This window comes from Phacochoerus africanus, chromosome 9 (genome assembly GCF_016906955.1).
Source record: "Phacochoerus africanus isolate WHEZ1 chromosome 9, ROS_Pafr_v1, whole genome shotgun sequence".
Taxonomy (NCBI): domain Eukaryota; kingdom Metazoa; phylum Chordata; class Mammalia; order Artiodactyla; family Suidae; genus Phacochoerus; species Phacochoerus africanus.
In genome coordinates, this window is record NC_062552.1 from 96,122,010 (window position 1) to 96,149,008 (window position 26,999).

At 49.4% G+C, this 26,999-nt stretch overlaps 1 protein-coding gene across 4 annotated transcripts in view; it reads left to right on the forward strand.

The window, feature by feature from the left end:
* The window catches only part of SMOC1 (SPARC related modular calcium binding 1), a 145,815-nt gene that overhangs the window by 43,392 nt on the left and 75,424 nt on the right, over positions 1-26,999 (forward strand). For all 4 annotated transcript variants that reach the window (XM_047795013.1, XM_047795011.1, XM_047795012.1 and 1 more), the window contains exons 2-3: positions 25,066-25,231; positions 26,543-26,655. In XM_047795013.1, coding sequence (XP_047650969.1) covers positions 25,066-25,231; positions 26,543-26,655 — 279 coding nt within the window. The remainder of the gene's footprint in view (positions 1-25,065; positions 25,232-26,542; positions 26,656-26,999) is intronic.

The window sequence follows — 26,999 nt, forward strand, 5'->3', positions numbered from 1 at the left end:
TCTCCAGGGCAAAGTGCAAGCCGGTAGGGAACTTCTTGGGTCTGGGTTGAACACAGGTGGGCCTCTTTCGTAGCAAAACCTGGGAGTGTGGCTAGACTCCATGGGGCTTGTTTCTTGGTGTGGACATGGTCCAGTGGCTTTGGGCAGGTGAAGGAGGGGAGAAGCCTTACTAGGAAATCTCTTTGTGGTGTCTGGGCCGAGCTGAGCACAGACTCTGTTCTGGAAGTTCTGGTGCAGAATTCAACCAGGGCCCCCTCAGCGCCACAGTCCCAGCCCCCTCTAAAGAGGTCATGGGAGCCAGCCAGGGGAGGCGACAGACCCCGAGAGAGCAGTCCGACTCCCAAGTCCACCTTGGAGAGCAGGCTCTGACATCCACACGTGCTTCTGCTGCCTTGCTTTTGGATCGTTCTTGGCTCTGTTCCATCCTCTGCTTCCTTGGCCCCTGGTAACTGATACCCCTGATGGAGCCCTTTCCACATCTGCACCCCCCAGTGGGTCTGTGAGCCAGCTGCCGGGCCACCTCACTCAAGAAGCGCGTGTGGGAATTCCTGTCGTGGTGCAGCGGGAACGACTCTGAGTAGTATCTGTGAGGATGCAGGTTCGATCCCTGGTCTCGCTCAGTGAGTTAACCATCCGGCATTGCCGTGAGCTGTGGTGTAGGTCATAGACACGGCTCAGATCCTGCATTGTTGTGGCTGTGGCCTAGGCTGGCAGCTACAACTCCAATATTGATCTGATCCCTAGCCTGGGAACCTTCATATGCCACAGGTGCAGCCCTAAAAAGACCAAAAAAAAAAAAAAGGCACATGTGGCAAGTGTCTTGTGCCACAGGCTTTTCTGAGGGTAGATGGATGAGTGCTTGGGCTGAGGGTCAGGACATACTGCATCCTCTTTTGTGGGACATTTAGTTTAACTTGCCTGAACTAAACAGGGAAGGCGTCTTTTCCCCTTTGGTGGCCCCTGGGGTGCAGGATAACACCCCCAGCCACTTCCAAATGCTGCTGGGTGAGAGCCAGCAGCTGGGTCCCTGGGCTTGGGTTTGGAGGGCCTGAGGTCTGAGCAGGGTTCCCTGGGACACTAGAGAAGGGGCCGGGGAGCCGACGTCACTGGCCTCCCTCTCAAGGGAAGACCTGCAGCGACTGACTCAAGGCGAGCCTGGCTGGCCAGAGGGCACTTTGTGAAGCTCGCTCCCTGACAAGGACACTCATCCCCCAGGGCCTGAGGCAGCTCTTGGCCTGAAGTGGGGAAGGCAGGAGGTGACCCAGTTACATCGCATTTACTGAAGTAGGCTGGAAGCAGAAGATTCCAGAATCTTCTTCCAAGCCATCTCCCAAATTGATTCTTTCTTTCCATCCTCACTGCCACTGGGTAGCCTAGGCCCCTGTCAGCACCTCAGGTCTGGATTTCTGCCAGTGTCTCTTTAACCGTCCGTTTTGCATCTGCTCTTTTCCCCCTTCTGTCTCATCTACCCATGGTGGCCAGAATAACCAACTGCAAATACCAGTTTTATGAAGTGTGTTTCCTGCTCAAGGCTCCCAGGCTTTCCTCAGGGCCTGTAGGACTGAGGGACCCGCCCCATCCTCAGACAGTCTACTGCAGCCAGTGTGTTCATGCGACTGCCCCCTGCACCTGCACTGTCACTTTGCCCGAGGGCTCTCCATTCCTCCTCTCAGCCAGGAGCATGAATTGGATCTACCAGTCAGGGAGGCCCCCTGTCCTGCACCCTCTGTGAAGTCCCCTGAGCTCCTCCAGCTCCTCCTTCTCCCAGACCCTGTGGCCTTCTTGCCATTACTGCTCTTGATACCTAGGAATGAGGCGGGCAGGGTCTGGTGCCTTCTTGTTTGTCCATCTCTTGTCCTCAAGAGCGTTGGCTTCTGGAAGGAAGGAGCAAGATCACGTTCTTTTGTAGCCTGGGGCAGCCCTGGGTCAGGCCTCTAAGAAGATACGTGAGAAATAATGGTTGGCTTGATCAACAGGAAATAAGCTTAAACTGCAGTGTGAGGGATTTAGATTAGACTTAAGAAAGGATTTCTAGAGAGCAGTTCAATGTTTTAAAAGGATGCTGGGGAAGGTTGCAGCAAGTCTAGGTCTTGTAATATCTATGAAAACTAAGAGAAAATTCTCCCGAGAACTGCCCTCAGGGTCTGTGGTGGCCATGGTGGCAGCAGTAAAAGTGGAGGAGGCAGGAAATGGCCGTCTCAGTTGTCTCCCCTGGTTGACAGAGGCTCTCTGCCTCTGCCTTCTGATGCTTTTAGGACTTTTTTCTGCTTTTCTCTCTTGTTACCCAGCCTTGGTCTGGAATTGGACCCAAGGGGTGGGAAGAGAAGGGGAGCAGGAGGCAGGGATGTCAGGCAGGGGGTGGGGCACCAGCCTTTTCGGGGCCAAAGTCTCAGAGCTGTTTACCTGTTCTGAGCATCGCCTACCAAACAGTGGCTTTGCCATCCTGTCTCCTAAAACCTGAGCTGTTCATCAACCAGCGTTCAGGCGTGCGGTCCTTGGAAGGTGCCGGCACGCTCAAAGGCATGGAAACACCCCTCCTCACCACTGTCCTCTCATTTCCCCAAAGTCAAGTTGGCCACAGGAGAGTGGGAGGGGGCTCTGGTTCGCCAGGATGTGTGGAATCACGGGTTCAGCATCTCAACAGGCAGAGAGGGCTTTCTGCAGGGCCTATTTGGACAGGACCTGGGGCACTGGCTTTAGAGTAAATGTGATGTATTTGCAGTAGAATCTGTGTCTGCCAGGCTGGGGTGGGCCAGCCCTGGGGCTAACCTTCCTCTGCTGTCCCCGGTGCCTCGGTGGAGCATGGCCCCTCTGGCCCCAGTTCCCTCTGTCTCCCTGGGGTGCTGAGAGAAGGGAGTGGCAGACCCCAGAAACAAAGGATTAGGAGGAGGGGTGGCGGGGGCCAGAGGGGCAGATGTAGCGGGACCTATCTGGCTGCAGGGCTCCCCCTCTACCCCCCACTTGCAATGGCTGCCCTCTGCTGCTCTCTTCCTTTGAGGGCAACTGTGTAGGTCTGGGGACAGATCCTTTTGCTTTGGAACCCCTGTACCCGAAGATGAGGGATGCTGGCTGGCCTGGCAGTGTTTGTTGTCTCCTGGCGACCACGGGGATGGAGGATGGGAAGAATGGAGGGAGGGAGGGGGCAGAGGAGTTGTGTCAGGGCTGAAAGATGTGGGGGGAATGGGGATACTGGTTCTCCTTCTCTCCCCCCATGAGGAGTGCTGAGCAATTCTGAGATGAGACATACAAGACCAGACCCGCAGCAGTTGTGAGATTTCTTGAATTCACGGCACTCCTACATTAACTCAAACCATATTTTAGTGTGTGTGTGGGGGAGAATGCACATATTATGATGTGCAAAGCGAAACTTTAAAATTGGTATGCTTCTCCGACATTCATTTGTGCAACAAAACTGTGCCCTTTGTACAGGCAAAAAAGGGTACAGCTTTGTTGCAAAATGAATGTTTAAGTTTTTATGCACTCTTTTACTCTAAGCCAATGACCCTTATTGGAAAGAATGAGGTCTAAAATAAAGTGTTTAGAGGAGTAGTATTTACTTATTGTGGGAGTCAGATTGCAATTGTGGGTTTGTAGTAACATTATTCTCCTATTAAAAAATTTTCATTGTTGCCCTCTCCATTACACAAATAAAAGGCATTTTGACTATAGTTAGTAATAGCGGCACTATTCTTTAATTTGTAACTTTTTAGAACTTAAATATTTTCCACTTCTTTTGCCATGGTTCTGGATGATACAGAGTTGAAAATCACTGTACTATGAAATTAGAAAGAAATGCACTCACACAGATGGAAAATACAAAGAAAAGGGGCAATTTTACAAAATATCCAAAGTTTAACTTTGTGTGCCAACCAGTCCCCAAGGGTCTTCGGTGAGAGTACGTGGAACTGCAGAACCAGAATGTAGTTTGAACAACCCTGATTTAGTTGACGATAGAAATGGTAGTACAGTACTAGCTAAGAGGCATCAAGAACTTTTAATGTACCAACCTACCCCCTTATCCTCAGAGCAACCTTTGATGGTAGAATTGCTGTATTTCTTTTTCTTTTCTTTTCTTTTTTTCTTTTGTTCTTTTGGGGCCGCACTCAAGGCATATGGAAGTTCCCAGGCTAGGGGTCTAATCAGAGCTGTAACTGCTGGCCTACGCCGGAGCCACAGCAACGCCAGATCCGAGCCACATCTGCAACCTACACCACAGCTCACGGCAACACTGGATCCTTAACCCACTGAGCGAGGCCAGGGATCGAACCCGCAACCTCATGGTTCCTAGCCGGATTCATTTCCTCTGCACCACTGTGGGAACTCCGAATTGCTCTATTTCCTTGTCTTTAAATAGATGAGGAAGCCAAGACTCGTAGAGTATCTCTACCGAGGTTCACGGTCTAGGGGCTGGATCTCAGGTCTGACTACTCAGAGTCTGTGCTTTTCACACCTGCATTTTCTGCCAGGTACAGAGAACCTTCCCAAACAGCACTTTGCTGTGTCCTGTGACAGGCTCAGATCTGGTTGCTATTTCTAAGGGCACAGCTCCCCGACAGTTGGGGTATTGAGTTCATCTGTTACCCATCTTCCCCCCGACTCATAAGTGAGGACTGTCCCCTTTCCCACATCAGAAATAGAAGGGGGAAGTTTCTGTCCTGGCTCAGTGGTTAACAAATCCGACTAGGAACAATGAGGTTGCAGGTTCAATCCCAGGCCTTGCTCAGTGGGTTAAGGATCTGGCATTGCCATGAGCTGTGGTGTAGGTCGAAGATGTGGCTCAGATCCCGAGTTGCTGTGGCTGTGGGGTAGGCCGGCGGCTACAGCTCCGATTAGACCCCTAGCCTGGGAATCTCCATATGCTGTGGGAGCAGCCCTAGAAAAGGCAAAAGGACAAAAAAAAAAAAAAAAGAAAAAGAAAAAAGAAAAAAGAAAAGAAAAAAAGAAAGAAATATAATGGCATTGACTCTGAACTTTGTCCCTGTTTATTTTTACATGACTGTGGCAGAGGGCGGCTCCCCAGTTGAGACAGAGTAACCCCCCCGTCAAGTCAGGGGAACTGGGAAGATGCGTAGAGCTGGACCACAGGGGTGGGAAGTGTGGGGCCCTGGAAAAAGTGCTGCCAGGGACCAGGCCTGTGAAGGAGCCAGAGTCTTTGCTTAGTCTTACTTTTCCTCACTGCCCTGTCCCATTTTTTTTTTTTTTTTTTGGTGGGAGTGGGTGGGGGAGGTGAGGTCGTGGCAGAGTATTACAAGTCTGCATTTTTTTTTGCTCCATTATGTTTGAGTACATAACCATGTAGGATTTCTCCTCTTTTTTTTAAAAACAAGCTTTTTTCTTTTTGGCTGCGCCTGCAGCATATGGAAGTTCTTGGGCCAGGGATGGGACTCTCACCACAGCAGTGACAGTGCTGGATCCTTAATCCACTAGGCCACTAGGGACCTCCAGGTTTCATTTTTCAGATTGCTGAGCCTTTAGGCAGTCCAAGGCTAAGTTCAGAGAATTCTGCAAGTCCTCAAATGGTTCTCTGGTCGTTGTTGGTTGTGAGATGATGGAATCATAGATCTGGGCTTGGTTTCCATGTGGCCTTGAACAATTGCTTAACTTCTCTGAGCCTCAGTTTTCTCACCTGCAAAGTGGGATGCAAAGTATTACCTCTTGGCTTATTGTTAGGGTCACTGAAAAGAATTTATGCAAGGTGCCTTGCACCCTGCCTTGCATGCAGGAATTGTGCAATAAAGGAGAATGGCCGACCCCCTTCCCTTGCAATTTATTTCTGTTATGGCCCCTTCCTTCACCTTTCTCTCAGAGTGCTTTGAAATTTTAGCCGTGCAATTAGGTGTTTTATAGCTTAGATTAGATAAATCTAGTCTTTCTTTTTTGGAAATGACGCACTAAAATAGAGTGTTTTAAGGCAGTTTTTTGGTGGATGCTGAGACCCCCAACAGATTTAAATCTGGCATGGAAAATTTTTTTAAAGCAAAGAGGCTTCTACTTTAAGCATCTTCAGAAATGCTTTAGGAGTTTCCATTGTGGCTCAGCGGTAACAAACCTGACTAGTATCCACGAGGATGCAGGTTTAATCCCTGGCCTTGCTCAGTGGGTTAAGGAGCCGGCATTGCTGTGAGCTCTGGTGTAGGTCACTGACGCGGCTTGGATCTGGTGTTGCTGTGGCTGTGGTGTAGGACAGTAGCTGCAGCTCTGATTGGACCCCTAGCCTGGGAATCTCCGTATGTTGCAAGTGCAGCCCTAAAAAGAAAAAAAAAGAAAAAGAAAAAGAAAAAGAAAGAAAGAAAAGAAAAAGAAAAAGAAAAAGAAAGAAAGAAAAGAAAAAGAAAAAGAAAAAGAAAAAGAAAGAAAGAAAAGAAAAAGAAAAAAAAAAGAAATGCTTTAAATTGCATTAGGACTTGGAGCACCTACTCTGTTGACATAGAAAGAAGGCAATTTGGAAACTGTCTTCTTCTGCTTTCCCTGTGCGAGCTCAAGTGTGCAGCATGTTACCCTCAGCCCTATCTTTTTGGAGGCCAGGCTGGAAGGCAGCTTCCCCTAGATCCCCACACAGTCTGAGCTTGAGCTGCATCAGGAGTTGGTCTGAGGGTCTCGTGACTTCCTCTTTCAGCAAATTTTCTGCGATTGCTTTAGGGCTGATCTGGTTTTCTGGATCAGCTCAGGAATGACGTCTTCCATGGGGGGCAGCTGTGTTATGATTCGGACCAAGAAGAACCTTCTCCGAGGAGTTTGTTGCATGTGGGTGACACGTCTTGCTTTGGCTTATTCCCACTCTGAAGCCTGTGCCTGGGTCCTGACCCCGTGGAGCTTGGGGGTACCTGGGCTGAGATAGTCATTACCTGGATGTAAAAGACGAACGGCAGGATATGGAGACTCAGCTCAGTCGTCGAGGGCATGTCCCTCATTGTGCCTGGTGCCTTGCACCGTGCCTGGCCCCATAGTAAATATTTATCCAACGAATAAGTGTGGCGATTTGTAGAGCCAGGATCCAAAACTGCTTTGCAGGTTTTGATTTATTTTGCAGGGAAGGAAATGCAGGGACCTTTTGTCCTAAGGGCATCTTGCAGGAATGATGGGGGAGCAGTGCGCCCTCTGCTTCCTTCCCATACCCAAAGCTAGAGCTGCTTGGCCCCAGGCCTCATTTTCCCCCATGGATATTCCCTCCTCCCCCAACCTCCAGATGACAGCACACTCACCACCCGTCATTACCCTGTGCTCTAAGGGCTGATACAGGCTACAAGTGTGCCTTTGAAAGGCTGCTGAATGCTGCTGGCAAACCCTATCACCACACTGCTTTGGACTGCAAGATGAGCGCTCCCAACGGGTGAGATTCAGAGTTCCTTCCATAGAGGAGGCTGGAGACTGCCTGGCGGGGCCACCTGAACGGAAGAGGGAAGTGATGTGGTGATGAGGCTATTACCTGGATGGATGCTGCTGAGAGGAAGAGAGAGGGAGAGAGAGAGACAGAGAGAGAGAGGGAAAATGGGCCCAGCATGACACCCCCTGGAAAGGCTGCTGGGTGCTTCTGCGCCAGTGTGTGCGATGCAGAACAGAAAACCTGGTCAGGCGCCAGGAGATAAAGCAGCTCAGAGGAAGGCACCCTTCCCTCCCATGTCCAGCCAGGGCACGCTTCTCCCATCCCCAGCCTGGGCGGGCCTCCAGCTCTCAGGTTTTGATGATCCTGAGGTGACACCAGAGTTTGGGGTAGAGTTTTGGAGGCAGCTTTGCTTAAGAGAGAGATCTGGCTCAATGGAATTTTTGTGTGTGCCTCACTTTCAAACCTCCTTGAAACGGGCATATTGTAGGAAACTTGGAAAATAAAAGTGCAAAGGCAATAACCACACAAGCCCATCTCTACTCTTACCATTCAGAGATAGCCACTGTCAACACGTTGGTGTATTTCCTTCTGTCGTTTATTTTTTATCTCTCTTTCTCTCATGGAAGGAAGAGATACCTAAGTAAATATGTGTACATACGTAAATGTATTATATATGCGTGTGTATATGCATTATATACGTGCATATATGCATTATATATATATGCATTATATATGTATACACATGCATATGTACACCCATTTATCTATCTCTCTAGCATGATCTATTTGCACAAACATTCATACGTTTGACATTCTGCTTTGATTTTATTTGACTTCATATCGTGAGCACTTCCTAGGCCTTGAGAACCCCCTTGGGGCCTGGATTAAAGTCTTTGGTGCCGAGTCTTTGTGGACACCATACCCCACTTCAGAAAGCCCGAAGGGGTCCCATTCCTTGGACTGTGCGAGCTGGCCGGTGTGCCCCGCAGGCTCTGCTGAGTGGATCCAGCCTGTCCCTTGCTGCCTTGTTTCCACAGAATTGCTGCCAGATGAGATCCGCTAAGGACAAAGGTTGATGTCCTCTCAGACAGGTCACCTATTCCAGGGTTTGAGGGAGATCTGAACTTATAGGTTATAAATGTCCAGACTAAAAGAAAAAGTTCCTCAAAAGTCAAAGACAAGTTTTTATCCTTAAAAGAAACACTACCTTAATAGGTGCCAACTGTTACATTAAGAGTGGGCAGGCAATGAGGTCTGGCTGTATAGCACAGGGAACTAGGTCCAATTACATAGGGTTTTTTTTTGTTTTTTTTTGTTTTTTGTTTTTTTTTTTTTGTTTTTTTGTTTTTTTTTTTTTTTTTTTGGGCCACACCTGCAGCATATGGAAGTTCCCAGGCTACGTGTCAAGTTGTAGCTACAGCTGCTGGCCTACACCAGAGCCACGGAAATGCTGGATCCGAGCCGTGTCGGCTACCTACACTGCAGCTCACAGCAACACCAGATCCCCGACCCACTGAGCGAGGCCAGGGATCAAACCCGCATCCTTATGGATACTAGTCGGATTCGTTTCCACTGCACCACAATGGGAACTCTGTCCAATCACTTGTGATGGAATGTGATTAAAAATAATATGAGAAAGAGAGTGTGTATAGATCTATGACTGGGTCACTTTGCTGTACCACAGAAATTGTCAAAACAGTGTAAATCAACTATAATAAAAAATTTTTAAAAATTTAAACAAAAAGAAAGACTTCCTCTGTGCCTAGGACCTAGAAGGATTGGAAAATGGAAGAACCCTTCTTTCTCTTCCCCGAGGAGTGGGCTTGCTTTGGGTTTCCTCTCATCTTCCATGCCTGCCTGTAAAGTTTGACATGGTTTTATTTACTTTTCCTTGGCCCGGTTTGGGTCAACAGGATTTCTCTCCTGCCCAGAACAGCCTCGCACTTGTGTGAAGTCAGATGTCTGCCTGGGCTCTGGACAGCAGTAATTAATCCTTGTCTGAGCAGCGCAGTGGGGATTTTCAGGCCGAGATGGTGTGCCGGCACCAGGTTTTACGTGGCACCTGACAGTCCCATGTGGACTCAGCTCTTTCTTCTTTTTGTCTGTAAGGGACTTTAAAGGCGTTGTGTGTGCACGTGCGTGTGCATGTGTGTGGATGTGTGGGTGTGTGTTTGGTGATCTGGAACCCAGCACACTGCAGCAGGCTCTCAGGGTGACAGTGGAAATAGCAATAAAAGGAAACGCACAGTTTAAGCACACACAGCCCCGACATAATTTGATGACATAGCAAGACTGGGATTTCCTCTTCTGTTTGTTTTAGTCTGTACTTGCTCAGCCCTCATCCCCAGGGCTTAGGGCTGTAAGGGAGTGGATTTCCTCAAGTGCTGTGGATAAAGGGTTTCTTCCTCTGTTATCTCCCTTGTCAATATAAATTGCTCCACTGTGTAAGCGGAGCCCAAGATGAGCCTGTGTGTATATGCCACAGGATCTGGCCCAAGCGAAATGAGCATTAAAATGACATCTTCCTCCGTGATAATCCCATGACATTGAAAGTATACTGGTTTCTCCATTTAGTTATCGTGGAGCCAGGGGATCATTCCCAGGGGTCGGGAGGGTGTAATGGTCCTGCCTCTCTTTCCCACTATGTGTAGACTTAGTGGAAGTCTTTTATCTTGGGTGGGCTCTGGTGAGGCTGTTTGGGGCCCTGTTGTGATGATAAGGGGAGCAGTAAGTGGAAAAGGCTGGAGGACTCAGTGTGAAATACGTGAGTAGGCAAATATCTTCCAAGGGCAGAAATCTAACAGCAGCAGCACCAAGAATCCCGAGCGGCGGACGGGAGAGGGCGAAGGGTGATCTTCTCGCAAGATGAGGAAACAGACTCGGCCAAGATGGGAGTCTGTCTTTCAGGTTAAGGGATTCAGTTCTGAAGGGGGCTTTGGGACCCCTGCACCATGCAGGATGCTGGGGGGTGGCTGTAAGAAGTAGGGGCAGGGAGCATGCTGATGGGGGGCTCCCCTGGTACAACTAGCCGTTGTTGGAGGGGACTAGGAGTATTGGAATGTGACCTCCCTGGGTGCTGTGGGGTGCACTAAACAGGGTGTCCACTCCCCTCCTTCGGGGAATATTTTGTGGTGTTGAAGGATTACAGCTGATGGCACAGAGAAAATCCAGGAAGAAGGAAAGCAAAGATTTCCAAAGCTATTGTTCTTGTAAGTAACCTAGCTAAGAGCTTTCTCCCCCAGTGTTTTTGACCCTACACTCTTGAGCCAGAGATGGTGATGGTACGCCACAAAAGATTACTTGTGGCTAAGGGCTCTTAGTGAGTGTATGAGTGTGTGTGTTCACACAGTGGACACACTCATGCCTAAGCTCAAGAACTGGTTCCGTTGACCAGCCCTTTCACTGGGGGCCCTATCCATCTCCTGCCTTCCTTGAATTCTATCCCCCTGTTCTGGGCCGAGTGTTAGTAGCTTTGTGTTAGCCACAAAATGAGTTACCGAGGCATCTTGTGGACCAGCCTGGGAGCTGCACCACCATACCCAGTGTTGCTGGTTGGGAAGATGGGTTTCTGGATGCTCAAATGGCCTTTGCAAATTCTCCCTAAATTCAAGCTGCTTGTTTTCACTCCCGCAGCCTGCTAAATGGACCTGCACTCCCATTAGCATCTGTCCTTGGAACTGGTATGTCCAGGCCTCTCCATCTGTTGACCAAATGGTACTACATTGCCCATCACTCTCAAATTGCAGTGACTACAAGACCCTCACCTGCTTGAATAGCAGTTCCTCTTAGTCTCTGCTTTGGGGTGCTTTTAATATTTCCACAGACTAGTCGTAATTTTCCCCTTTGTCCAAAGGAACCTCATTGCTGGCAGTGCCTGTCATGAGAACACCCGAGTTTGTGCCAATGGAACGATCTCCAGCTGCTGCCAATGCCGTTGATTCAGTTGCCAGAATGGGGCTCAGTTTCAGGCAGAGGTACAGAAAGGACCTGTCTGACTTCTATGTCTCTCTGTCCCCTAGGCCCTGACATAGCTCTGAGTGTGCCTAGACTCTCTCAAAGTGAGCTCGAACCCCTCAGATACCTTCCTGGATTCTGCACCTTCTCCTTTCCCCCACATCTCACCAAACCTCCTGAGAAAGCAATTCTGTTCTGGGGCCTCGTCCTTCCAGCCAGAGGGGCTTGGTCACCCAGCAGCCAGCTGGATCAGGACCAACTCCAGTGGTCTCCCACCGTTGTCCTTAGCCCCAATCCCAGCCAATCTCCCTCCCTCCCTTGATTATAGAACAGATGTCACACATCACTAGGCACAAAGCGCTGCCGGTGGCAATGGGACAGATCATGGTGCGGCCCAGCTAGGATGTGCAGGCACACTGTCTGGGTTCCACTGCCACTTGCCAGGATGCGGAGGGCTGTGTGAGGTCGTTCCCTGCTGAGTAGTGAAAACGTGGAGCGTGTCCCTGGGCAGAGCCAGTGGGAGCGTTCAAGGGTAACCTTGGAAGGAGCCTCTAGCCTTGGTGGAATCAGTTGCTCTTGCCAGGTAAAGAGATAGTGCTAATTGTGTCAACCCTGACTGCCAGGCTGCCAGATGTGTGTGTCACTGGGATGGAGGGCTGGGCACTTGGGACAAAACTTGTCCGGAACACCTTTGCTCTCCCCGTTCTCGCCTGTAATCCGCCATCTCCTGGATGCGTCCCGAGTACTGGACCGCTTTATCCTTCCTTGTCAATGCCGTCAACTTAACCTTTATTTTTTCCCAGTGTTAAGGGGCTGAGAGAAACTGAAAAAAATCTGGGTCCTGGAGAGTGCTCTGTTTATTTGATTTGGAGTGAGAGGTGTTTTTATTTACGCTGGTGTCAGAGTTTGAAGGATTGGGGGCGGGGGGATGGGCGAGTGACTTTGTGTCCTCGCTTCGTGAGTGCCATCGGTTAGAATTTAGTGACTAGGGAGGTGCGAGCAGGAAAACAAAAATAAATGCTTTGGGCCTCTGATCAGAAGGCTTGACGCCCTGTGGGTGATTGAGGAGGGCTAAAACGTAAACGGTTTTTGAACTAAAGGACTCCACTTATTCAAAGAAATATTGTCATGGCTCCCTGTTCTCCATGTCTCCTTCCTCTTTGCCAATGAGCCTGCTTGTGGCACCCCCCTTTCCTTTCTTAGCCTTGCAGGAGTCCTGTGGGGACCATCTCCCCAGGGAAGACCATCTCCACAGGGCAGAGGTTCCACTCCCCATAGATGGCTATTTGGGAGCTTTTATCTCAGCCAGTTGCCTCACCCAGCTCTTTCCTTGGCTCAGGCATGCCTTCTCTTCTCAAAGTTCCTCCTGCTGCATGTTCAGCTATAGTAACTGCCTAATCAGTCTCTCCATTGTCCTTCGTATCCTTTGCCAGAAATTTTTTCTTCTTCTTCTTCTTCTTTTTAGGGCTGCACCTGCAGCATATGGAAGTTCCCAGGCTAAGGGTAGAATCAGAGCTGCAGCTGCCAGCCTACATCACAGCCATAGCAACACCAGATCCAAGCTGCATCTGTGACCTATGCTGCAGCTTGTAGCAACGCCAGATCCTTAACCCGCTGAACCACCAGGGAACTCCCAGGCTTCCAATTCTTTAAAGAGAAAAAAAAAAAAAAGACAAATGAGAGTTTCTAAGACCCTCCGTGATCTTATCCTCAACCTGACACACAGCATAGGGGCTCTGTTATTTTTTTGCTGAGTGGATGCTTCTTTCTCCTTCTTTCCCTCTCCTCTTTCTTTCTTAGAGAGTTAACCACTTCACATCTTGGACTCCCTGGCATCTCGTTTTCAAATATTCTGTCCTTTTCTCTTCTTGTGACTTAGACTTCACTTCCTGGTTGCTGGTTTTGAAAATGCAGTCCCAATGGAATTAGCTGTACACATCTGTCTTTGCAACTGAATCAACTTTGGGGGACAGGACCTTTGTTCTTGTCTATTTTCATAACCCCCAACCCACCTAGTGTGGTGCCTGGTAATTGACAGAGATGGGCAGAGAAATCTCCAGAAACTTCTTTGTGTGCCTATGGGAAGTCTGATGTTTTTCTTTCATTTGGGGCTTTCCTCTGTTTATGGAGATATGGTTTATACACAGTACATGTCACCCTTTTTAAGTGTACACTTTGATGATTTTTAATAAGTTGATATAGTTGTATCACCACTGCCATGATCAAGATAGAGAATATTTCTGGCTCCCCCATCCTCTCATGCTTCCCTCGCCCGCTTCCAATCCACAGCGATCACAGATCTGATTTCTCTCCACAGAGTTTTGCCTCTTCCAGAATGTCACCTACATGGAATCATACAGTGTGTAGCTTTTTGAGTCTGGCTCCTTTCACTGAGGATAATGCTTCATATTTTGGAACTCCGATGACCAGGGCCCTAACCCCCACTGATCAAGTGTTGACCTGCACCTGCCTTTCTAATAGACTGGCGTGGGGCATAGTTTGGGGGTGTGGACAGGGTTGGTGCTAGTTAGAAACTCTACCTTTGCAGCCTTGTGAGGGCCTCTTTCCACCCAGGGTCCCAGCTGCTTTGTCCAAGCCACTGACCGTCCCCTGCCCCTCCCCCACAGCGGCACCTGGTGTAAGACAGCCTTCTTCCCTGGATCCTGCCCCATCATCCCCGTAGCTGGGGTGTCGGGGGTGGGGGGGTGCACAGTGGAGGAGGGCAGCTGGCTGAACAGGGTGGGGTGACCACGAAATTCCTCCCTTGGGGAAGGGGCGGGGCTGGGGTGACGAGGGTCAGGCCTCTCCTGGCTAAGACAACAGAAGTGTTTCCAGCTGCCAAACAGCTGGAGGGGGACGTCTGCTTTCCCTCAGCAGTGTGAAAAGCCCTTTCACGGGGCGGGCGTGCTGCTGTCAGGCCCCGCCGTGGAGGTGTGGAGAAGAAGAGCAGGCGCAGGCCTCCCCTTCCCTTTGACCTCCGTTATCTCCCCTCCTCCATCTCCCGGAGCCCCGAGCTCCCTCCGAGGCCGCCCGAGCCAGGCCCTCCTTTGCACCTGTGTGAATGCAGCGGTGGTGGGGTCAGGGAAGGGTGAGGGCGAGCTGGCAGAAATGGGGATGTGCATTTTCAGGGCAGATGATGGATGAGATAGCGGGTGGGCGAGTGATGTTTTCATGTGAAGCGGCTCTCAGTTCCCAAAGACGTGGGCCCCGGGAGGAAAAGGCCAGAGTCCGGGTTTTGCAGCTGATGGAGCCAGGGACAGGAGGCGGCCAGTGCCTGGTGGGAGCACGAGAGGCCGAGCTGCAGCTAGACGTCTGGAATGCGGGTCTCTACTTCTCATTCCAGGCGCTGGCTCCAGGAGGGGCCCCCCCACCCCCACTTCAATAGCAGATTTACCTCCCAGAAATGCTTTTTAGTGCCTGGGCCCTCAAAACGTGACCTGGACTTGGACTTAGAAACACACCGGGGGAGAAACATCCCTCCCTTGGGAGACCTTGCTTTGCTTGCAGAGCTTTGCTCCTCTCCTGTCCCCCAGGGGGGCCACTGCCAGTGACCCCCATCCCTGTGGCCGGGGCTCAGTGCTCAGCATCCTGCCTTGAAGGAGGTAGCGTGGTATAGTAGAAAGAATCTGGGCCGTTGAGTCGGACCTACAGGCCTGCTTTATTTACCACCTACCAGCTTAACCTGGCCAAGCCTCAGGTTCCTCTTCATTCACTCAATCCATAGATGTTTATGGGACCACCATTCTGGGCAAGGTCCCTGCTGGGCACTAGAGATCCAGCAGGGTGACACCTGGCAGATTCGTGGTTCCTGCCTGCAGGGATCTTACAGCTTAGGGGGGAGGAGGGGCAAGAAACATATCCTCAAACAGTTGGTCATTTAACTACAGTTGTGACACAAGCCACTGAGGAAGGTAGTGGGTGTACGGAGGCTTCTCTGGGGTGCTGTCCTATTTGGGACATCGAATACCCCAAGGAAGAGCATTTGCATGGCGATTGGAAGGACGTATAGGAGTTTATAGGACAGAAGCACAGTCCAGGGAAAAGGGCCCACACATGCCAAATCCCCAGGCAGGAAGGAACAGCGCAGTGGGGACAACAATTTCTACCCAGTTGGGGGCACTGGCACTGGGGGCCTTGACTGTGCCTGTGACCGCCTCAGTGGGCACACAGCTAGGGCTCCTCCTTCTCCTTCTCTTTCTTCCAAACAGGCATTTGCAGATTGGGCTGGGGCACTCACCATTACTTATAGCATCACTTCTATGGAAAAAAGAAATTCAGGGTGTCAAAAACATGATTTATAAATGAACCTGGCCGTTGTTCTCACTCAAGTCCATGCATGTGGTACCTGCCAGAAAAACCAGCGTGCTAGTCACATTGGCTGTTAAATTGTCAGTTTCCTGCCTTGACATACTCATTTCAGGTTTGGCAACCCTGGGCATCTCGGACTACTGCCTGATGTATGGGCAACACGACTTCTCTGCAGGGTGGTAGAAAGCCTCCCAAGAGGGCTGTGGGAGAGGGATGATCAGGCTGAGACCAGTCCACCCAGCGTGAATTTCATGGTCACTTAAAGATGATATCTTATGGTGACACCAGGGATGTGTAGGTACTGTCACAGGCACTCTGCTACCTGGTCCTCAATGACTCAGGGATATTTTTGTTTCCCTTCCTTTAATTCAAGGGAAAAATCCTGTGGTTAACCTACCACTTTCCTTATCTGATCAATATACCTTAAAAGGAAAAAAAAAAAAAAAAAAAAAAGGAACAAACAGCTTCTATGACTCCATGCATTTGAGAGCAGTAAGCTTTTGGTGGTGGTTGAACATCTCTTTTCATAGTAAGTGATAGAAAAAGGAGCTTCTTATCCAGAATATATTTTATGGAAGGTTTGATCTTCACCCATTCCTTCTTTAAGCATGTATTGAAGAACTGCATTGGATTGAGCACCAGGTAGGGCCTGTGTATATAAAGAGGAATGAGATAAATTTTTTTTTTTTTTGTCTTAGGGCTGCACTCATAGCATATGCAGATTCCCAGGCTAGGGGTCTAATCAGAGCTGTAGCTGCTGGCCTATGCCAGAGCCACAGCAATGCGGGATCTAAGCCGCATCTGCAACCTACACCACAGCTCATGGCAACGCCAGATCCCTAACCCACCAAGCAAGGCCAGGGATCCAACCCGAAACCTCATGGTTCCTAGTCGGATTTGTTAGGAGCCACGATGGGAACTCCAGATGCTGTTTTATAGACGCGTGAGTACATAAATGATAATCCAACTACATGGAGGGTTTGATAGACCCATGAACACAGTGCAGCTGGAGCTCCAAGAAAGTTAATAGTAGTGTTTAAAGCATGAAAGCATTTGATTTTTTGGCTAACTTCAGTGGCAGTGTAGAATTTGAACTTGAATGGAAAGAGAGTTTGATGGCACAAAGAGATTAAGGATTGCAAGAAATCATCATGGACAAAAGAAGAAAGCCTGCTGGAGAGAGAGGCCCAGCCAGCCCCCAGCCACTTCAGACACTCTAACTAGGCACAGTGAGTGAAGTCACAGTGGGTGTTCCAGCCCCAGCCAAGCTCCCAGATGAATGCACCTGTGTGTTATCTCAGTGGCCACCACGTGGAGCAGAAGAACCTGTCAGCTGAGCCCAGCCAAGCCGTAGCAGTGAGAGAAATGACTAATAATTTGAAGCCACGTAGTTTGGGGGTGGTTTGTTTTGTAGCAATTGACAAGTGGGGCAAAAATGTTAAAAGTAAGTAACTGAAGCTGTGCTACACATGCATTTATTAAAGAGAATCCTCAAATTGTTTGAGTTTGGACGGTGATTTTTGAGTGTGATACCAGACCCCTCGTTGTTCCCAATCATGGACCTTACTCTTCCAAACCAGTGCCCTCGTTGTTTAGCATGGCTCCTTCCCCCTCTTCTGCACCTTCCCCCTCTTCTACTTTTTTTTTTTGTCTTTTGCCTTTTTTGTAGGGCCGCTCCCACGGCATATGGAGATTCCCAGGCTAGGGGTCTAATTAGAGCTGTAGCCGCCGGCCTACACCAGAGCCATAGCAACACGGGATCCAAGCCACATCTGCAACCTACACCACAGCTCACGGCAATGCTGGATCCTTAACCCACTGAGCAAGGCCAGGGATCGAACCCGAAACCTCATGGTTCCTAGTTGGATTCGTTAACCAATGAGTCACAACGGGAACTCCCCTCTCTTCTACTTCTGAAAAACGTAGACGTAGGCATGTTACCAGCAAAATGCCTAATTATTATTATTATTGCTATTATTATTAATGGCTGCACTTGTGGCAAATGGAAGTTTCTGGGCTAGGGGTCAAGTTAGAGCTGCAGCTAAGGCCTACACCACAGCCACAGCAACACTGGATGTGAGCTGCCTCTTCCACCCACACCACAGCTTGCAGCAACTCTGGATCCTTAAGCCACTGAGCCAGGCAAGAGATGGAACCCCCATGCTCACAGAGACAACCTTGGGTCCTTAACCTGCTGAGCCACAACAGGAACTCTCAACATGCCTTTTGAGAATTTTCAATGCTGGTGAAATCCGCATGGTACAGGTGCAAGTTAGGACTGTGAAACCAACTGCCTATTATAAAGAATCCACCATCTCCTCCCAGACAGAACCTTAGGCTGCCTCTGTTGTTCCCTCTGTTGTCATGGAAACTTGGCGGCCCCTCGAATGGAACACAGCTTGCTGTGTGGGAGTGGTCTCCCTGAGCAGAAGCTGTGGCAGGGTTTTCATTCGACTCTGCTGGAGGCTGAGGGCAAGGCTCAGACAGAAGGGACTGTAGGTGTAACATCGAGTTCTTAACCCCATCTCTTCTCTGGTGAAGATCATCCCCATTGGTGGCTTACTTTTCCAATAGGAAGGATGGATTGTTTATATGTATTTCAAGTGCTTGTCCTACTTTACAAATGTGAGCGGAAGACAAAATGTTGTGTGTTTGCTTTGGAATCAGTTCACTCCCCAAGGAGAGAGGGTAGAAATAGGGGCTATTTGCAAATGCACAATTGTCCTGGCCCCTTTTGTTTGGGTTCTGTATTACGCAATCGTATTTAACATAATTATTTTGTTTTTGTTTTCTTTTGGTGAGGAAGAAGGAAGGGAATGGATGTGAGGATTTTTTTTATGAAAGTACAGTTTCCTCCCCACAGGGTAATGGTTCAGCGTTTGCCTCTGCCCAACACCAAAAATTTCCACCAGCTTTGGTTGCTTGGGGGTTCCGTCCCTGCTGGGTGACTCAGACTTTTTGAGTTCTGTCTGAGTGCCTGGACAACCAGCCGTGGGCAGTGCTGAGGACTTCCAGCCTGTCCCTCCTGTCTCCTGCAGACGAGAGGAAAACTCTGCCTCTGTGACTTCAGGTGGACTGTGTCGAGCTCCTGGGATGTCCTGCTGCTGACACCCGTGAATAATGAACTGATAGCCTGTCCAGTTTCAAAATGCAGAACCCATCCTCTGGATCTGCTTCTTGGTTCAGTCCGTCTCAGCTCAGCTCAACTAGGAGAAACTCCAGGAAGGATGAGCCTCTCCCCACCTCCCCTCTACAGCTGTGCTCTTAAATCTGGCAGCCACTAGTCACATGTGGTTATGCAAAGTTAACTAAAATTAAATTCAACTAAAGAATTAGTCCCTCAGTTGCAGTAGCTGTATTTTAGTGCTTCTTGGCCACGTGTGGTTTGTGGCTTCCATGTTGGACAGGGTAGATACAGAACATGTCCGTCACTGCAGAAGGCTCTGTTGGACCTTGTGACTTTGTAGCATTGCAGAGTTCCAAGGATGAAATCCTCTCTTGGTCCTACTGTATCCTGTTCCCTTGCCGCATGACCAGTGTCAGCTCACTTTTATTGTCTCCACCCTAGTGTGCAAGCTCATTGAGGGCAGGATTGTGTTGGTTGTGTTCTGCTTCCTGTGCCTTGCAGTGCTAGGAGCATCATAGTGCTTGCTTATTGAGTAAAAAGAAAATCAGTGGATGGCTGAATAAGCAGTGTTTGTGGACCCAAAGTAATGCCCTTGGGGCCCTGGAGATTTGGGTGGTCCTATTAGGGCATAGTCAATCTATTATACAAAGATAGGGAAGCAACTGTAAGTGTCCACCAATGGGTGAAAGGATAAAGAAGTTGGGATATGTATAAAAGGAATACTACTCAGCCATGAAAAAGAATGAAAGAATGTTGTTTGCAGCAACATGGCTGGACTTGGAGCTTATTATGCTTAGTGACATAAGTCAGACAGAGAAAGACAAATACTGCATGATATCACTTATATGTGGAATCTAAAAAATATGACAAACTAGTGACTATAACAAAAAAAAAAAGAAGCAGACTCAGATATAAAGAGCAAACTAGTGGTTACCAATGGGGAGAGGTAAGGGGGAAGAGGTGAAATAGGGGAAGAAGACTAAGGGGTACAAACTACTATATATAACATAACCAACCAGCTACAGGTATTTATTGTATTTCACATTGTGAATCCCCACATTGTATACCTGTAACTTTTATAATATTATATAGTATTGAAGTATCAACTGTACTTTACAATAAACTTGTTCAAGACTGTAAATCAACTATACCTCAAAAAAAAAAAAAAAACCCACTCTATTTTACAGAGCTCATTGCCTTTTTTTGGGAAACAGCCGCAAATACCCATAGTTCCTAAAACAGATGAAAATGAGACACCACAGAGGATTGGAGATAATCTTTAGCAGTGGGCCTGTGCTGTTTCGGAACTTTTCCACCTGGTCTCAGGGATTAGTAATTTCTGGATGGACCCTTTTGGGGGCTCTTCTGAAGCCTGGAAGGATCTCCATGTGTGGGGATAAGCGGGGCTTCTTCTGAAGCTGCTTTTGACCTGTCTGTCTGCAGGCAGTGTTCCCCTAGTTATGAAGCCAGTCTCTGGCACAGCTGGTCTCACATCTCTATTGGCCCAGAGCCAGCCATCTCCAAACCAAATTTGTGGCCCATAGTTCAATGCCACGGAGATGCCCGCAGCTCCCCTCTCTCCCGAGCTGCAGAGGAGACAACAGGGCCATCTCTTTGAGCTTGAAAAGAAACTTTGTCTTCTTCAATCCTTCTTTTCAGAAGATGAGCAAGTGCTTCTCACCATAAATCCAAGCCACAGCTGCAGCGATGCCTGATCCATAACCCACTGCACCAGGCCAGGGTTCAGGAATCGAACCGATGCTTAGCCAGATCATTAACCCACTGCTCCACAGTGGGAACTCCACATTGTTTTTTAAATGGAGATGGTTATTTCAGCTTAAAGTGCCTGGAGGGCAGGGCTGTCGCATCTGGATCTTGGTGTCTCATGGGCAGTGGGCTCTTGGTAAACAGTTTCTTTTTCTTGTTGTTTTAGGGCCACACCTGCAGCATAATGAAGTTCCCAGGCTAAGGGTTGAATTGGAGCTACAGCCACCAGCCTACACCACAAGCCAGGGCAACGCCAGATCCGAGACACATCCTCAAACTACACCATCTCACGGCAACGCCAGATCCCTAACCCAGTGAGTGAGGCCAGGGACCGAACCCACATCCTCATGGACACCAGTCGGGTTTGTTACCACTGAGCCACAACGGGAACTCCCAGTTTCTTTGCTTTGGGAATCCAGTTGTGTGTTTGATTTTCCATTGTAGTTTATCACAAGACATTGAATATAGTTCCCTGTGCTATACAGACCTTATTGTTTAACTATTTTACATGCAGTAGTTTGTATCTGCGAATCGCAAACTGAATCCAGTTTTGCCATTGGGTCAGAGTTTCTATTTGCAGTGTTACCCTGTAACGCCCTGGGCGTCAAGTTCAGCATTGACACACGTTCAACACACCCTGCCTCGTGGGGCTATCGTGAGGGCTAAATTAGCGTTATCATAAGTGGTATATAATTATCTGCTTGTTTGACTACCGCTCTTCAGAATAGTGATCACTTCAAAGTCTGGCTACCAAATGCCTCTGTGACCAAAGATGAGTTCCTTGGTTTTCCAGGCATTAGAAGATACAGATATTTCTGTCCTTGTGTGATTGTGAGAACAAAGGGCCTGCTGTTCCTTGGCTCCTGCCGGTTCACATGGCCAGATCACTAACAGGTCTTCAAAGCTGAGTCCTACTTTATGTAAGTAGCCTCGACCACCATGGACCAGGAGAAAGTTGTGTAGTTGGTCTGCTCTTGGATGGCCTTGATCTGCCCTTGGACAGCCTTAACGCCACCAGTTGCCCTGCAGGCCAGTGTGTGAGAATATGGACCCCACCGCCTGGCCAGGCACCTGCTTGCTCACCAGGCAGAATTACAGAGCCAAGTCTGGCTGATTTTCCAGGCCACAGACAGCTTAGGAAGGAGTCTGAGGGAGCCGAACCGAAGGAGTAAGAGTGACTCCAAGGCCACCTTTGCTGATTGCAGCCACCTGTGTCCTGTGCCCATCCAGGAGCCTTTGGCCAAGGCTTCCAAGCCTGGATTTATAGCTGGGAGATCCCAGCATTCCAAGCCTCTGGGTCCCCAGTTTTCCCTGGTGCATAAACGGTTGGAGGCTGGGAGGGCTGTCGTGGCAGAGGGGCCTGGGTGGACATGGAGAGAAAAGAGACCTACCTCTCAGCCTCGGAGATAACTTAAGTTCTGAAGTGGAGCTACAACAAGAAGCTGTGGCCCACCTCTGCCCACCATGTAATGCAGGAGGCAGAGGAGAGCTTAGGGAAGGGGTGGGGATGGGGTGGAGTATGCAGGGTGCGGTCCAGTGATCCCCCAGGGGCGGCAGGAGCTTGGGAGATCAGGCCTGTCCCATCACACGAGCTGGTTTGGCGGTAATGCCATGTGAGAAAGGCCGCTGCAGGGGTGCGTTCATGCCACGGATAACCCAGTGCCCTAGCATTGCACTAGATGCCGGAGATGTATTCACAGGCTGAATTAACAGTATCCTTGTCTTCCTGGAGCTCAGAGGGGGGATCCTATTGCTGTTCAAATCACACAAATCAGTTCATCATCACAAACTGTGTTAAGAGCTGAGGGAAAAAGGGGGTGAGAGGCGACTATAAGGGGGCCCATCCTCACCTGTGAGAGTCAGAAAGAGCCTCCCAGATGAGCCCCAATCTGAGTAGGGGGCGGGGGGGGGGGAAAGGGAGGAGGAATAGCACGTCCACAGGCCTGCAGGTAGGAGCACATTTAGGCACAGGACCAGTAGCACGTGAGGCAGGGGAAGAGCAGGAAGTGCTAAGGCTGGAGAAGGGGTCCCGGGGTCAGAGTCGCCAGGCCAGCAGACCACATGAAGGTCCCTAAGGGCCCTGGGACACTCAAGGGCTTTAAGCAAGGCCAATGTGGGGAGCCGATCCTGTGCAGGGTTGAGGTGTGGAGGCCCCAGCCCCCTCCTGATATCCTATCAGCTCTTCCCGCCTCTGGGTGGCAGCTTGGGGGTGGGCAGAGGGCTGCCTCCAGATATGACTCTTCGTACTATTGATTGTCACCCCAGAATACCAGACTCTATCCTGAGACACTCTCAGGACATTTCTCTTTGGTCTTCGGGCAGGACTCAGGCTGAATGTGTGAGTGTGGGAGTGCAGGGGGTTCTGAAGGAAGCCCACTGTCCATCCTCATAAGCCTCTGTGTGTGTGTGTGTGTGTGTGTGTGTGTGAGTGAGGGGGTGGTTCAGCCTCCAGCCGCCACCTCCCTGTGCCGAGCAGCCAGCAGCCAGCACCCAGCACCCAGGCATGAGGTCAGGAGAGTGGGAGGGACTGGATTTACAGCTGAGAGGCAGTCTGTGTATTGATGGACAGGCTTGGACTCTCTTGGGGTTTGGCTGATATGGCTTATGTGTTCCCAGCACTCTCTTGAAGGGAGTGGTATTACCTCTGGACTCCCTTGGCTATCCTGGAAAAGAGTCAATAAGTTCTCATCTATTTCCAGATAGGAACGGGGTGTAGTCTTGCCTTTTCTGAACCTCTCTGAGTGTGATGTCATTATTCAGTCAACTGTAATGTCACTGACGGTCAGAGGTGTGCTCTGACGTTGCCATGTGCTATTGCGGGATAGTCATTCTCTCAGCTCACACTGATGAAAAGCTTTCAGTGTGTCCAGAGCTCTGCTCTAGGGGGTGAGTAAGAGTGGATCCGGCTCTGAAGGCCCATGAGTCTAATTGTGGGTTATTCACCAGAAGCTCATGCATTGTATAGTCCACTTATTGTTTGCCAGCTATTCTATGGTTGTTAACAAGGGTTGACTGAGAAAGGGCTTCGTGGTCAATAGGTTTGGGAAGTACCTCATCATACATGCCCTTGATGTGGTTATCTGTTGCTAGTAACAAACTACTGCAAAACTGAATGGCTGAAAACAACTTATTATCTCTCACAGTGCTGGTGAGTTGACTGGGCTCAGCTGGGCAGGTCTTGCTTGGGGTCTCCCATGCATTTACTCCTTTTCATCTCTGTTTGTTGCAATCAGATGATTGCTGACGTCAGACCCATCTGAAGACTTCTTCACTCACATGTCTCTGCCCATGTTTGTTGGGTGTTTCTCTCTCCACTTGCTTTTGCCACATGCTAGCTTGGGCTTCCTCCTAGCATGGTGGTCTCAGTGTCATTGGGCTTCTTACAGGGTGGCTGGTTTCCCCGAGAGTGAGTGCTGCCAGAGACCTGGGAGGAAGCTGCAGAGCATCATATGACCTCCCTCAGAAGTCCCAAAACATCACTGCCACAGCATTTTTTGTCATCCCCCCCAACTTTTTTTTTTTTTTTTTTTTGCTTTTTAGAGCCACTCCTGAGGCATATGGAAGTTCCCAGGCTAGGGATCGAATTGGAGCTGCAGCTACTGCCCTACGCCACAGCCACACCAAGATCCAAGCTGCGTCTGCAACATACACCACAGGTTACTGCAGCACCAGATCCTTAACACGCTGAGCGAGGCCAGGGATTGAACCCACATCCTCATGGATCGTAGTCAGGTTAGTTATCCGCTAAGCCATTAAGGGAACTCCCTGCCGTAGCATTTTTTGATCAAACAAATTCCTGAGGCTGGTTTAGATTCAAGGGAAGGGAATTAGGCTCCACAGCTCAACAGGAAGAGTAGTAAATATTTTGCAGCCATCTACCTTTGATTTACTCCACCTCTTAGAGATCTGTAATGAGTAAGAATGCACCAAAGGTGTCTGGGAATTTCTACAGGAAGGAAGACTAACTCAGCATTTCATAAGCAGATGATGATAATTATTTTAGATCAGTAAATTCCTTTCTCATAGAAAATTACTTAACTTGTGTTCTGCCAGAGAGCAGTGGACATAAATTGAAGGGTGATAGATTTGGGGGCTCAGTACTACTTTCTAATAAATAAAACTTTCCAAAGATGGAAAGGAGCGATTGCTAAGGAGTTCTTGGTTTGAGGAGGTCCCCAAACAGAGGGCCTATGAATGGTCACGGGCATGGACAGAGGGATGGAACGTCTCAGTGGGGAAAGCTTTGGTTTGACCTCTGGCCAATCTAGGTTCAAGTTCATCACTTAGAGCCGTGTAAAACCAGGCGAGTTCCCTCACTCTTGGCTTCAGTTTCCTTCCTTACAAAATCGATAGTTCCTATTTCATATGGGTGATGAGAAATAATGAGATCCTGCATGTGAATTACTTAGCTTAGGACGCCTTCCCTGGTTAGAGCCTGTGGCTGCTCAGTTCCCGTCCCTTTCTAGGGTTTAAGAACTTTGGGTTTATTCTGGACTTGCTTCCCTAGGGCAAGCTACTATTGGACCCACCCTGACTTTTCTTGCAAAAGTAACTCCTGTTCACTTTCACTTTTTTCCCAACCTAGTTTCTCATAAGTGACCGTGACCCTCAGTGCAACCTCCACTGCTCCAGGACTCAACCCAAACCTATCTGTGCCTCCGACGGCAGGTCCTACGAGTCCATGTGTGAGTACCAGCGAGCCAAGTGCAGAGACCCAGCCCTGGGTGTGGTGCATCGTGGTAGATGCAAAGGTGAGTGCCCCCTCTCCCTTTCCACTGGGGAATTTGGGAAGCAGGACTGGCTGGCTGAAGAATGCATACTTTTCTGGCTTTCAAATGCTGCCCCCAGGCTAAGACAGAGAACTGTGCTGCTACTTGGCTGGGGCTTTTAATTTTTATTATGTTTTTTTGTAGAGATGCTTAAAATGGCAAGACATCACGGCTGGCTCCTGAATAGGGATTCCAGATTGTTGGCCAACAGATGTATTTTGTTTGGTCTGCTCACATGTTTTAAAATATTAAAGACATTTGAGACAACATTTAAAAATTGGGAACTTCAACATAAAAATCTGGATTTTTGTATTTATAAAAAATAGAAAGCTCTGGTAATATTAGGTCTGTGTTCCCTCCTACAAGGCAAACATGTGAACTTAATAGCACCCACCTCCTTTAAAGGGGAGCCCATTGTCTAGTTTGCCACAGTCCTCAGCACTCTCTATGGTATTGCCAAGCTGAATGCCATTCTTTACACACCCAGCTCCTTGTCTAACTTGTATCACTTTCCTACTTCCTGGAGATATTTGAGTTTGTGATCCCTGGACTGCTCAGAGCTATCATAGGGATTGTGGGGGCTAAGTGGCTGTCCCAGAGCCTCTGATTTCCCCAAGAAAGTACTTGCATTCTTCTTCTTTTTTCCTTTTCTTTTCTTTTTTTTTTCCACTTTTAAGGGCCACACTTGTGGCACATGGAAGTTTCCAGGCTAAGGGTTGAATCAGAACTGCAGCTGCCAGCCACAGCCACAGCCACAGCAATGCCAGATCCGAGCCATGTCTGTGACCTACACCAACAGCTCACAGCAATGCCGGATCCTTAACCCACTGAGCAAGGCCAGGGATCAAACCTGCGTCCTCATGGATACTAGTCGGTTCATAATCCTCTGAGCCACAGCAGGACGTCCTAGTGTTTGCATTCTTAAACTGCAAAACATCTCTAGATTCCCTGGGCTTGCATGTTTTTGAATAAACCCAGTGAAAAATAATGGAAGTACAATTTTTTTTTTCCCCTAGGAGGGGCTGGGAATACTTGAGAGAAAAAAATGAACAGAACCTGGTGTAAATGTAAGCCCCCCTCTTCTAAGAGTGACATGAAGAGGAAGATGAGGCCATGTGGTGCTCACTAGCCCCTGTCCTCGCATCCTGGGAAGAGCCAGTTGGCTGCGTGTGGGCTCCCCACGGGCAGAATGCTTTTCTCTCAGTGTTTCTAGAACCAGCGGCCATTTTGTCCGTGGCTCCTGTGTGGGATCCAAGTGGGTCTGAAGTGCAGCTCCCTCCTCTCCTCTCTTAGACGCTGGCCAGAGCAAGTGTCGCCTGGAGCGGGCTCAGGCCCTGGAGCAAGCCAAGAAGCCCCAGGAGGCGGTGTTTGTCCCGGAGTGCGGCGAGGATGGCTCCTTCACCCAGGTAGGCCTGGGCCAAGCCTCTCGGGCCCAGGTCCTGGACTGGGGCCGAGGGGAGGTGCCCGGGGGCAGCAGGCCCTGAGAGCCCCGCTTTCTGGAAACAGCTGAGGGCTCTCTGACGCCCCTCTGTGCAGCGTTCTGGTGCCCGCGTTCCCCTCCTGGGCCCCCGCGCCACCCCTGCCAGCTGGCAGTGGGTCCTAAAAGGCTCATGGAGGTTCGAGCCAGGAAACTGGCATTGCTCGGGCCCCATCGTCCCTGCTGGCCGTCTCCATTTGTCTCTTCTGTCAAATGCGGGCTGATTATTTTTTCTTAGCCCCGCCAGTTTCCCTGGGCAACCCCTGTAGTCCT